The 12374-nt window shown below is 49.5% G+C and overlaps 1 protein-coding gene across 1 annotated transcript; it reads left to right on the top strand.

Moving 5' to 3' along the window:
* The first annotated feature begins 98 nt into the window (after positions 1-98).
* On the top strand, positions 99-11382 carry NUCB1 (nucleobindin 1). The gene is made up of 12 exons (XM_056864267.1): positions 99-206; positions 1157-1264; positions 1792-1924; positions 3417-3520; positions 5366-5551; positions 5649-5739; positions 7327-7385; positions 7811-7903; positions 8293-8382; positions 9032-9202; positions 10406-10520; positions 11270-11382. The coding sequence occupies exons 1-12, from the start codon at positions 99-101 to the stop codon at positions 11380-11382; spliced, it is 1371 nt and encodes a 456-aa protein (XP_056720245.1).
* Positions 11383-12374: the final 992 nt, after the last annotated feature.

Below are 12374 nucleotides of genomic sequence, written 5' to 3'. Positions count from 1 at the left end.
CACATGTAAGTCTGCTTCAAACGTAAGTCTGTTGCAGTAGCAATGGAACTCTTCCTCAACTCGTACGCTCTTCTTGCAGGTGACCAACCCACACGGCGATGCGCTTGACGTGGCTTGTAAGTGCAGCCCTTTTGGGACTGGCCATCTGCGTGCCCATTGAACGGCCCAAGGAGAAGCAAGAGGCAGAAACTCCCCCGGATCAAGCGGTGAGTGCTGAGCTCCCCACCCTCTTCAAAAGCAGCTTTTAAATACTTCTGCGCATGCCAGGGAAGTCTTGTCATAGAATCACAGAGTTGGAAGGGACCACCAGGGTCATCTAGTCCAACCCCCGGCACAATGCCAGAATTTCACAACTACCTCCCCCACACACCTCCAGTGACCCCTACTCCATGCCCAGAAGATGGTCAAGATGCCCTCCCTCTCATGATCTGCCTAAGGGCATAGAATCAGCATTGCTGACAGTTGGCCATCTAGGCTCTGCTTAAAAACCTCCAGGGAAGGAGAGCTCACCACCTCCTGAGGAAGTCTGTTCCTCTGAGGAACTGCTCTGTTAGAAAATTCTTCCTGATGTCTAGATGGAAACTCGATTGTTCCATGGCCAGATGGTACCTGTAGTTTTAAGAATGGCCCGTTTTTTTGCCAGCGTGGTGTAGTGGTTAAGAGCGGTGGTTTGGAGGAGTGAACTCTGATCTGGAGAACCGGGTTTGTTTCCCCACTCCTCCACAGGAGCGGCAGAGGCTAATCTGGTGAACTGGATTTGTTTCCCCACTCCTACACACAAAGCCAGCTGGGTGATCTTGGGCCAGTCACACTCTCAGTCCTACAGGATGTCTGTTGCGGGGAGGGGAAGGTGATTATAAGACGGGTTGAGTCTCCCTTAAGTGGTAGAGAAAGTCAGCATATAAAAACCAACTCTTCTTCTAGGTGAGAGGCTTTCTTCAACACTAGATCAGGCGTTCTTTCCTTGGCCTACACAGACATGCCTGCACTATGGCTCATTCACATTTCACGTCTCCTTCAGAAAAGTATTTCCAGCCACCTGGCACCCGAGATTTTTTCATCTAAATTTTCCAAGGATTCAATCCAGGACCAAGTATCACTGAGTGAAGGCCCCTCCCCAGTTAACCTGACTCCTCCCTCCTTTGTTTTCACCCAGGACACAGGACTGTTCTACAACCGCTACCTTCAGGAAGTCATAAATGTGTTGGAAACGGATGGGCACTTCCGAGAGAAACTCCAAGCGGCGGATGCTGAGGACATCAAGGTGATTTGGGATGCTCAAATTGCAGTGGAGGATTTGGTTGTCTAAGTGAGGATTTGGGTAGATAGAAGAAGAAGAGTTGGTTTTTATATGCCAACTTCCTCTACCACTTAAGGCAGACTCGAACTGGCTTACAATTGCCTTCCCTTCCCCTCCCCACAACAGACACCCTGTGAGGTAGCTGGGGCTGAGAGAGCTGTGACTAGCCCAAGGTCACTCAGCTGGCTTCATGTGTAGGAGTGGGGAAACAAATCCAGTTCACCAGATTAGCCTCCGCCACTCTTGTGGAGGAGTGGGTAATCAAACCCGGTTCTCAAGATCAGACTCCACTGCTCCAAACCACTGCTCTTAACCACTACACCATGCTGGCTCTCTAACGATATGGCCTTTCCTGCATGAGGATTTTTGCAGTGGGGTTGGATTCACAGGCCCTTTGATATGTGGGGGTTGGCTAGCTTCAAGCAAAACTGGTGGGGAACACTGGGGACTTCGAATAGCCTCTTCTATCATTTGCCCTTCTCTTCTTTCAGAGTGGGAAACTCAGCAAAGAGCTGGATTTTGTCAGCCACCACGTCCGCACCAAACTGGACGAACTGAAGCGCCAGGAAGTGTCCCGGCTCCGGATGCTTTTGAAGGCCAAGATGGATGCCACCATGGAACAAGGTGAGTCGGAGACGGATAAAGTTGAGTAGTGGCGGGGGCTCCTGGAAAGGTTTGGGGTGGGATGTTAAGAGGTGGAACAGACTGACTGCACCAGGGAATTCTGGGTTCTGTTGCTGGCACTGTTGCCACAAGCGAGTGCTAGAAGAAGAGTTGGTTTTTATATGCCGACTTCCTGTACCACTTAAGGAAGCATCAGACCGGCTTACAATCACCTTCACTTCCCCTCCCCACAACAGACACCCTGTGAGGCAGGTGGGGCTGAGAGAGCTCTAAGAGACCAGTGACTGGCCCAAGGTCACCCAGCTGGCTTCATTTGAAGGAGTGGGGAAACCAACCCGGTTCACCGGATTAGTCCGCCGCTCACGTGGAGGAGTGGGGAATCGAACCCGGTTCTCCGGAATAGAGTCCACCGCTCGAAACCACCACTCTTAACCACTGCACCATGCTGGTGCAGTGTGATGGACTTGGGCCAGTTTGGATGTTACTCTTCGGCTGCCTCTGCTCTTGCTCACTTTCTATGCCGCCGGCACTCCTGCGTGCACAAGACCAATATTTTTCAAGGAGGCCTTGTGCATGTGGAAGTGCTAGGAAATAAGCACCACAGCACAGGGAAGCTTCTGAAGTAGAAGGAGAAAAGAGGGATGCAGCAATATATGATCGGAGCCGCTAGGCCCAAGCTTTAGACTCGGTGCCCAACAAATAGATTTGGGGAGGGAGCGCCAGACCCATGGAGCTACAGCAGAAAAGGCCCTGTCTCTTGTTGTTACTCATACTCTTTTAGAAAGTGGGGGGAGGGACACACACAGAAGAGGACCCCTGAGGTTGAACACACATGAAGCTGCCTTATACTGAATCAGACCTTTGGTCCATCAAAGTCAGTATTGTCTTCTCAGTCTGGCAGTGGCTCTCCAGGGTCTCAGGCTGAGGTCTTCACATCACCTACTTGCCTAGTCCCTTTAACTGGAGATGCCTCGGGGGGTGGGGGGTGGAGTCCCCGTCTTTGGAGGTCTTTAAGCAGAGGTTGAATGGCCATCTGTCGGGAGCACTTTGATTGTGGGATCCTGCATGGCAGGAGGTTGGACTGGATGGCCCTTGTGGTCTCTTCCAACCTTGTGTGATTTTGTGATTTTATGCCGGGGATTGAACCTGGGACTTTCTGCATGCCAAGCAGATGCTGTACCACTGAGCCACAGCTCCTCACAACTGAAGGTTGACTTCAGTTGATGGGTAGGTTTGTTTGGGAACAGCAGTATACAGTCACTAATCCAAGATATACTGCTCCTGAATGTGGAGGATCCACTGGCAGACCGCTGCCAGTCTGAGTAGACGATACTGACCTTAATGGACCGACGGCCTTATTCAGTATAAGGCAGCTTCATATATGTTCATGTCTTACTATTACTATTGATAAATGCATCACGTATGACCTGCTTAAATTATGGGTACAGTTCTACATCTGTAATCAGTTTTTCCCTTCCCTTTTTGCTCCCAGATGTCCAGGTTGATCACCGGACTTTACTGAAGCAATTTGAGCATCTAGACCCTCAAAACCAGCATACGTTTGAAGCCCGAGACTTGGAGCTGCTCATTCAGACGGTGTGTCTCATCCTTCTCACGTGCTTTCTTTCAAAACAAAGCCAGCTGGGCTGTTTTTGGCTACTGCTGGCTTGCTTCTTGCTTTGAATATGCAATTTGTGTCTGGTCTCACGCGGCTAAAAGGGAGCCAGCATGGAGTAGTGATTAAGGGCGGTGGTTTGGAGCGATGGAGTCTGATCGGGAGAACCGGGTTTGATTCCCCACTCCTCCACATGAGCGGTGGAGGCTAATCTGGTGAACCGGATTTGTTTCCCCACTCCTCCACATGAAGCAGGAGCCCCGTGGTGCAGAGTGGTAAGCTGCAGTACTGCGGTCCAAGCTCTGCTCACGACCTGAGTTCGATCCCGACAGAAGTTGGTTTCAGGTAGCCTGCTCAAGGTTGACTCAGCCTTCCATCCTTCCAAGGTCAGTAAAATGAGGACCCAGCTTGCTGGGGGTAAAGAGAAGATGACTGGGGAAGGCGCTGGCAAACCACCCTGTAAACAAAGTCTGCCTAGAAAAGGTTGGGATGTGACGTCACTCCATGGATCAGGAATGACCCGGTGCTTGCACAAGGGACCTTTACCCACGAAGCCCACTGGGTGACTAAGGGCTAGTCACAGAAGTCTTAGAGCTCTCTCAGCCCCACCTACCTCACAGGGTGTCTGTTGTGGGGAGGAGAAGGGAAGGTGATTGTAAGCCGGTTTGATTCTCCCTTAAGTGGTAGAGAAAGTCGGCATATAAAACCAACTCTTCTTCAACTCTTCTTCTATTTGGAGCTTTTCAGTCCAGGAAAAAGGTCTTGCAAGGGAGACCCAATAGGGACTTTTATAAAATTATGTGTGATATGGGCAAAGTGGCTAGATGTAACTTTTTCTCCAATTTGCACGTTAATTGGCGGGGGTGGGGAGCTTTTGGAGAACACCGTCCAGATTTTGACTTCAGCCACTCGTAGCTAATATATTTTTTTATTCTGCCTTTCCTCCATGCAGCTCAAGGATGCACCCCCGCGTCCCCTCTCCCCCCTTTTATCCTCACAGCAACCCTGTGAGGTAGGCCAGCCCTGCGAGTTGAGTGATATCAAGATGGCTTCTAGCTTAGATGACTGTTGAAGGAGATTAGAAACTGAAGGCAGGTCTGTCAACTTTAGTTCAGTGGAACTTCCAGGTTCAAAGTTAACCTGCTCCTGAAAATCAGATTTGGGGTCGTGGTGGGGCAATAGCAGGGGAAGCTTTTTAGCCCTGCTTTTTGGCTTCTTGGAATTACCTGGATGCTGGACTTGGAGAAGGATAACTGGAACATGTGGCCTGGACCAGGCAATGTGGGGGCACCCAGGCTAGAATCATAGAATTGGAAGGGACCACCAGGGTCATCTAGTCCAACCCCTGGCACAATGCCAGAATTTCACAACTACCTCACCCACACACCTCCAGTGACCCTACTCCATGCCCAGAAGATGGCCAAGATGCCCTTCCTCTCATCATCTGCCTAAGGTTATAGAATCAGCATTGCTGACAGATGGCCATCTAGCCTATGCTTAAAAACCTCCAGGGAAGGAGCACTCACCACCTCCTGAGGAAGCCTTTTCCATTGAGGAACCGCTCTAACTGTTAGAAAGTTCTTCCTAATGTCTAGATGGAAACTCTTTTAATTTAATTTCAACCCGTTGGTTCTGGTCCGATCTTCCCGGGCAACAGAAAACAACTCAACACCCTCCTCTATATGACAGTCCTTCAAGTACTTGAAGATGGTTCTCATATCCCCTCTCAGCCTTCTCCTCTTCAGGCTAAACATACCCATCTCCTTCAACCTTTCCTCATAGTACTTGGTCTCCAGACTCCTGATGGTCTTTCGTCCCCCTTCCAGGCTACTAAGCACTTGGAAAACTTTGATGCAGACCACCACAACGAGTTCAAACGCTACGAGATGATGAAGGAACACGAGCGTCGAGAATACCTGAAGTCTCTGGATGAGGAGAAGCGCCGGGAAGAGGAAGCGCGTTACGAGGAGCTCAAGAAGAAACACAAGGAGCACCCCAAAGTCAACGCCCCAGTACGGAGAAACTCCTTTAAGATTTTTTTTTAACAAAAATTATGGTGTGAAATTTTTTTCAACATGCCTTGACTGCCTTACGTATAATCCCATACAGGGAAGCAAAGATCAGCTCAAGGAGGTCTGGCAGGAGACTGATGGCTTAGACCCCAATGAGTTCAACCCTAAGACCTTCTTCAACTTGCACGGTAATGAAAGTGGGGGGAGAGAATTGCCCTTGGTAGACACTTTCCAGCTCTGATTTTAACAGTGTCTAGCTAACATATTTTTAGCCCACACTTCCTGACTAGAAGAAGAGGAGGAGTTGGTTTTTTATATGCTGACTTTCTCTACCACTTAAGAGTCACTTTTCCTTCCCCACAACAGACACCCTGTGAGGTAGGTGGGGCTGAGAGCTGTGACTAGCCCAAGATCACCCAGCTGGCTTCATGTGGAGGAGTGGGGAGACAGATCCAGTTCACCAGATTAGCCTCCGCCGCTCATGTGGAGGAGTGGGGAATCAAACCCGGTTCTCCAGATTAGAGTCCACCGCTCCAAACCACTACACCACGCTGGCTCTCAGTGTGTCACACGTGCTTTCTGCATTTTCTGTGTTACTTCACAGGGTTGCTGTGAGGGTAGGTTAGGCTGAGAGAGTGGCCAGCCCAAGGAAACCTGGTGAGTTTCATGACTGAGTTGGGACTGAACGCAGGTGTTCCCAATCCTACCACAAATTCCAACCACTATGCCACATGGGCTTTCCTGGGAGGAGCTCTTCAATGCTTGAAGTAACTGCCTCCCCTGGTTGTCTGTAATGAACTACCTCTAGGTGATCAGGAAAGGTGTGCAAAGTTTAGCTTCTTGTTCAGTTTTTCCATTAAGCCAGTGGTGGGTGTAGTGGTTAAGAGTGTTTAACTTGGGTTCAAATCTCTACTCGTGCCGTGGAAGCTCTCGGGGGTGGGGGCAGTCACACACTCTCAGCTTAACCTACCTCACAGGGTTGTTTTGAGGATCACATGGAAGAGAGGGAAATGATGTATACCACACTGGGGTCACCATAGGGAGAAAGGTGGGATGCAAATGGAAACTGTGTGTGTGTGGGGGGGTGTTGACTAGTAGAGATTTATGCTGGCAAGTAATATTTTGACTGATGTTTTTATGTACACTAAGAGAGCCAGCGTGGTGTAGTGGTTAAGAGCAATGGTTTGGAGCGGTGGACTCTGATCTGGAGAACTGGGTTTGATTCCCCGCTCCTCCACGTGAAGCCAGCTGAGTGACCTTGGATTAGTCACAGCTCTCTTAGAGCTCTCTCAGCCCCACCTACCTCACAGGGTGTCTGTTGTGGGGAAGGGAAGGTGATTGTAAGCCAGTTAAATTCTTCCTTAAGTGGTAGAGGAAGTCGGCATATAAAAACCAACTCTTCTTCTTCTTAACTTTACCCTACCCCATTCTGAAGGCTCAGAAAGAGTGAAAAAAAGAACATAAAAATTAATCCTGTTCCAAGGAATTGTAAAGTGGGCCTGCACTTCCATATACTGGTCAGAGAAGGAAAGATTTTGTTTGTTGCCACCTCCAGACAGCTTTTTCCTCCCTTCTCACTTTTCAATAATTCATATTTGGTACTGGCCATATAAAGTTTTTCCTTACACTGTCTCTTTAAAACAGTCACAGTAGGGAAGCCGGTGGTGTTATCCCCCTATTGCAGGTTGAGGTATAGAGAACCAGCAGCTTGTCTAAAGTTGCCTGGGGTGTTCATGGCTGTTCCTGTAACCATTCCCTTTCTCCCCCCCTCCCAGACACCAACAGCGACGGGGTCTTAGACGAGCAGGAGTTAGAGGCTCTTTTCACCAAGGAGGTGAGTTTTTGGCCGAGTTTTCGCTCACATGTTTGAGTACTCTTCTGTACAAAACACTGCAGGAGAAAATTAGCCTGGCAAGGAAGGGTGGGACTATAGGCCTCCTTGAGGGGCTAGCTTTCTGTGTGGAGGGAATATTTTGTGTTGAGCTGTGTGAGAGCCCTCTGCCCTCTGGCATGGTACAACTCAAGCCCCAGGCCCTTCCCACAGTGGTGGGAAATAAGTTCAGTGTATGATCAGTGGGGCCTATGCAGTACATCGTAATTGATGGACAGGCTCAAAGAGGAGAATGTCCATGAATTTCTGAACCAAGACCACAGACCTATCTTTGTGTGTAACGGGGAGGTTGGGGGCACTGTGGTTTGGAGGAGGGCAATGACTAAATTTCTTGGGCTCTGACCTCTGCCCTTCTCCCCTCCTTGCAGCTGGAGAAGGTGTACGATCCCCGTAACGAGGAAGATGACATGCTAGAAATGGAAGAAGAGCGGCTGCGTATGCGCGAACACGTCATGAAAAATGTGGGTGAAGGGGAGTGCGTTGGGTGGGGGGGAGACAGGACAGTTTCTGTTCGCAGGATCAGGTTAGGAAGGATAGATACAAATAGGGCTTTGTGTGTGTGTGTCTTTAGTGGTGATGGTGGCAGAAGGGTCCTGAAATCTGGTGCTTTGTGTTGGGAAATCCTCCACTCAAGGAGCCTTTAGGGTCTCTCTGCCCAGTCCCTGTCTGCCCTATGCAGGAGACAATGCTGCCTTTCTTCTGACTGCTGATGAAGGCTGTATAACTGTGGTTCCCGTTTTGTTCCAAAAGTCTTAAGCGCTGATGGGCTTGTTGGGAAAGCTGTCTGGAAAAGGGGGGCGTACGGAGCCTTTTGAAGGTGGGGGCATCACCCAACTTCCATGTCTTGCAGGTGGATCTAAACAGGGACCGGCTGGTGAACCTGGATGAGTTTCTCAGATCTACTCAGAAGAAGGAATTTAATGAAGCCGACGGATGGAAGGTGTGTGAGGGGCTTGAATGTGTGATTGGGGGTGGTGGTGGAGAAAGCACGTCGCTAGTAGCAGCTAGTTCCCTGCTCTGGTCCTGCAACAAGCTTGAGGTTTAGCTCCAGGGGCGAAATGAATGCTCATATTAACCTTCACACATCATTTACTTAGTATTTAGCTATTTTTCTTCAAAGGTTGAATCTAGAAATAAACCTTTGAAGAAAAATAGCTAAATTAGCAGGAATCCAGTTTCCGAGAGGAAATGATGGACAGTTCAGCATTGTTCTGCAGTCGCATTTCTATTCAAGCACTTAGGCCATTTATACATGGGAGGTTTTGCCTTGGATTTGCTGCTCTCTTGATGCACATTTTCCCCATCCAAATTCTCAAAACTCCACAAAAAGCCCCCATGCAGAGTTCTGAGAATTCAGATGGGGAGAATGTGCATTTAAAGAGTGGCAAATCCAAGGTAAATCCTCCCACGCATAAATGGCCTTAGTTGGAAAAATGGGGGATGACTGCGAAAATTGGCACGTGGGATGAAATAGCGGAGGAAAGAAAGACAAACGTTGCATGCAGAAGAAACGTACGGGCGGGCAACCCTGTTGTGATAACTAGGCCCATTGCCGCTATGTCTCCTTTTCTCTCTCTTCCTTCATCCAGACGGTGGAAGAAACACAAGTCTATTCTGAGGCGGAGCTTCAGCGCTTTGAGGCAGAGTTAGTGGCCCAGGAGGCGGAGTTAGGCCGGCGTGCAGAGCAGCTCCACAGGCAGCGCGAAGAACTTGAGCAGCGGCAGGTGCAGCTCAATGCTCAAAAGAAGGAGTATCAGCAGGTAGGGTGCACCGGCAGGACATTGTCTTCCAGTTGTGTGTGTAGGAAAGAAAGCGCTTGGGGTATTTTTAATCTTGGGCACCTGGTTCTCCTGAGAAGGGTGGGGTAGTGGAGTCTCATGGATTGCTGAAACCCATAGACAAGTCCCCAATGATCTTTTTATAGACAATCACTTCTGGATTCTTATTGGAGGTATCCTGTCACATCTCTGATAGCGTCTTGCCTTCCTGCTCTTACCCATATATGTTTTGGGCACCACAATTTAAGAAGGATGTAGAAAATCTGGAAAGTGTCCAGAGGAGGGCAGTGAAGATTGTGAGGGGTCTGGAGGCCAAGTCCTATGCGGAAAGGTTGAAGGAGCTGGGTATGTTTAGCCTGGAGAGAAGACTGAGAAGTGATATGATAACGGTCTTCAAGTACTGTCATATAGGCTGTCATATAGAGGAGGGTGCCGAGTTGTTTTCTGTTGCCCCAGAAAGTCGGACCAGAACCAACGGGTTGAAATTAAATCAAAAGAATTTCCGTCTAGACATTAGGAAGAATTTTCTAACAGAGCGGCTCCTCAGTGGAACAGGCTTCCTCAGGAGGTGGTAAGCTCTCCTTCCCTGGAGGTTTTTAAGCATAGGCTAGATGGCCATCTGTCAGCAATGCTGATTCTATGACCTTAGGCAGATGATGAGAGGGAGGGCATCTTGGCCATCTTCTGGGCATGGAGTAGGGGGTCACTGGGAGTGTGGGGGAAGAGGTAGTTGTGAATTTCCTGTATTGTTCTGGGGGTTGGACTAGATGACCCTGGTGGTCCCAACTCTATGTGCAAGGCTTGGTGTGCACAAACAAAAACCAAAAAATTGCTGATGTCAAAGCTGCCTTACACTGAGTCCATCTATTGGACTATTGATCCATCTAACTCAGTATTTCCTATTCTGATTGGCAGCCATTGAGTATCTCAAGTAAAACAACAACCACATTCCCTGCATCTCTTTTAAGCAGAGATGCCAGGGATTGAACCTGGAGCCCCCTGCATGTGAAGCAGGTGCTCTTGCATTGCACCACAGCCTCCCAAGGAATGTCTGGTGCAGAATTCCAAGATGCTGCTGCTGCTTCAAGTGGATGGAAAGAGAGAGAGCTGGCCGGTTGGGTTTCCTTCCATTTTAGATGTGTGGGAGTGACCAAGAACCTACTGTGAACTTTATCTCTCCTGCAGGCGGTGCTCCAAATGGAACAGAGGAAATCTCAGCCGCAACCCGAGCAAGGACACCCGGCTGGACCGGGGGGTGAGCTGAAGTTTCAGGCGCAGCCTCCCCACGCAGCCCCAGCAGGTGAGAGCCAGAAACTTGCTGGATTCTCTGAATGGAGTTCAGTCTCCTTAGATGGGGAAGGAGCTGGGCTGTTGGCTATTCCTGGGAGGGTTTAGGATCTGGCGATGCAGTCGCCTCAGTTTGTTTGCCTCTGTAAAAGCCCTTCAGGCACTCGGCTCATATTTGCCAAAGGTACAAAGATGGATTATCTGTAGCAATTTAAGTTCCATACGTAGGGGTGCCGTACAGATTCTGAATCCAGCATGGTGTAGTGGTTAAGAGCAGTGGACTCTAATCCAGAGAACCGGATTGGTTTCTCCACTCTTCCACATGAGTGGTGGACTCTGATTTGGAGAACCAGGTTTGATTCCCCACTCCTTCACACAAGCGTTGGAATCTAACAACTAGTTGTTTCCCCGCTCATCCACATGAGTGGCGGACTCTGATCTGGAGTACCGACTTCGTTCCCCCACTCCACATGAACGGTGGACTCTAATCTGGTGAACCGGGTTTCTTTCCCCACTCCTCCACATGAAGCCCGCTGGGTGACCTTGGGCTAGTCACAGTTCTCTCCGAACTTTCTCAGCCCCACCTACCTCACAAGGTGTCTGTTGTGGGAGAAGGGAAGGCGATTGTAAGCCGCTTTGAGCCTCCTGAAAGGTAAAGCTGGGTATAAAAACAAACTCTTCTTCTCTCCTTCAATTGAGTGAATGTGAGTTCTAGGACCTGAGTCCAGAAGCAGCCGCCAACTCTTTGTCTTCTCTTTGCAGACCAGGCCCGCCTGCCTGATTCTCACCGCGAAGTCCCGGTCCATGGCGGCGCTCCACAGAACCAAGCAGAACCTTCTCAGACCCAGCAGCATCCCCAAGTTGCGATCCACTAGAACTCTGGGGCAGGAAGGGAGTGAAGCCTGACCCTACAAGGAGCACAAATTGGGGAAAGAATTAAAAATGTGCCAACCTCTTCCCCCCCCCCCCCCCCCGCTGCAATCTGAAGCGGTCCAACCCATTTTAACATCTCAGTATTCTATCACCTCATTTTTCGGGAATAGGTAGATGAGGAAGGGCAGAAATCGAGAGTGGTGGGAGGAGCTTGTTGCAAAATTCCCCGCCCCTTTTCCCCATCAGGGCTCTCCTGCCCCTCAACCTGAGGAAACATCCAAGGTAGCCTGGAAAAGGGGCTCTAATGAGGGAGGTGAAGGTGCGTGCTATTTAGAAGGGGGAGTGAGGGACCGACCCTGTGCTCTGGACGTTGCCCTTGGATTTCAGATGCTTCTGAGGAAATAAAAGGGGGGTGGGTGGGAAGCATGACGTTGCTGTTCAGTGTTCAGGGCTCTGCCCCCTTCCTCCTCCTCGCCTGACCGGGCTCCTTATCACAGAATTACAGTGTTGCACCTTTTGAAAAAAAACATGCAAAAGAGCTGAAATTTGGCGGTGGTTTTTGAAACGACTTGAGTCCTTTTTATTTAATAAAGCTGTTGTGATCCCCCCTCCCCAGTGTCTTTTTCTGTATGGCTTCCCATCAGTTTCTCTCCTTCCTTCCTTTTGCAGTGGCTCCTTTTCAGGATTGTTGCTGTCTCTTTTTTAAAAAAAAATTCCCTGTAATATTTTGTCTTTTCCTTCAGCTAGAACCAGCATGGTGTAGTGGTTAAGAGGGGTGGTTTGGAGCGGTGGTCTCTGATCTGGAGAACCGGGTTTGATTCCCCACTCCTCTGCATGAGCGGCGGAGGCTAATCTGGTGAACTGGGTGTTGTGGGGAGGGGAGGGGAAGGTGATTGGAAGTCGGTTCGATTCTTCCTTAAGTGGTGGAGAAAGTCAGCAAATAAAAACCAACTCTTCTTTTTCTTCTAGAAATGATATCCTTTGGTAAGGAGCC

This window comes from Euleptes europaea, chromosome 18 (genome assembly GCF_029931775.1).
Source record: "Euleptes europaea isolate rEulEur1 chromosome 18, rEulEur1.hap1, whole genome shotgun sequence".
Taxonomy (NCBI): domain Eukaryota; kingdom Metazoa; phylum Chordata; class Lepidosauria; order Squamata; family Sphaerodactylidae; genus Euleptes; species Euleptes europaea.
Note: the sequence above shows the minus strand (reverse complement) of the source record. Positions and strands in the feature narration are given on the sequence as shown.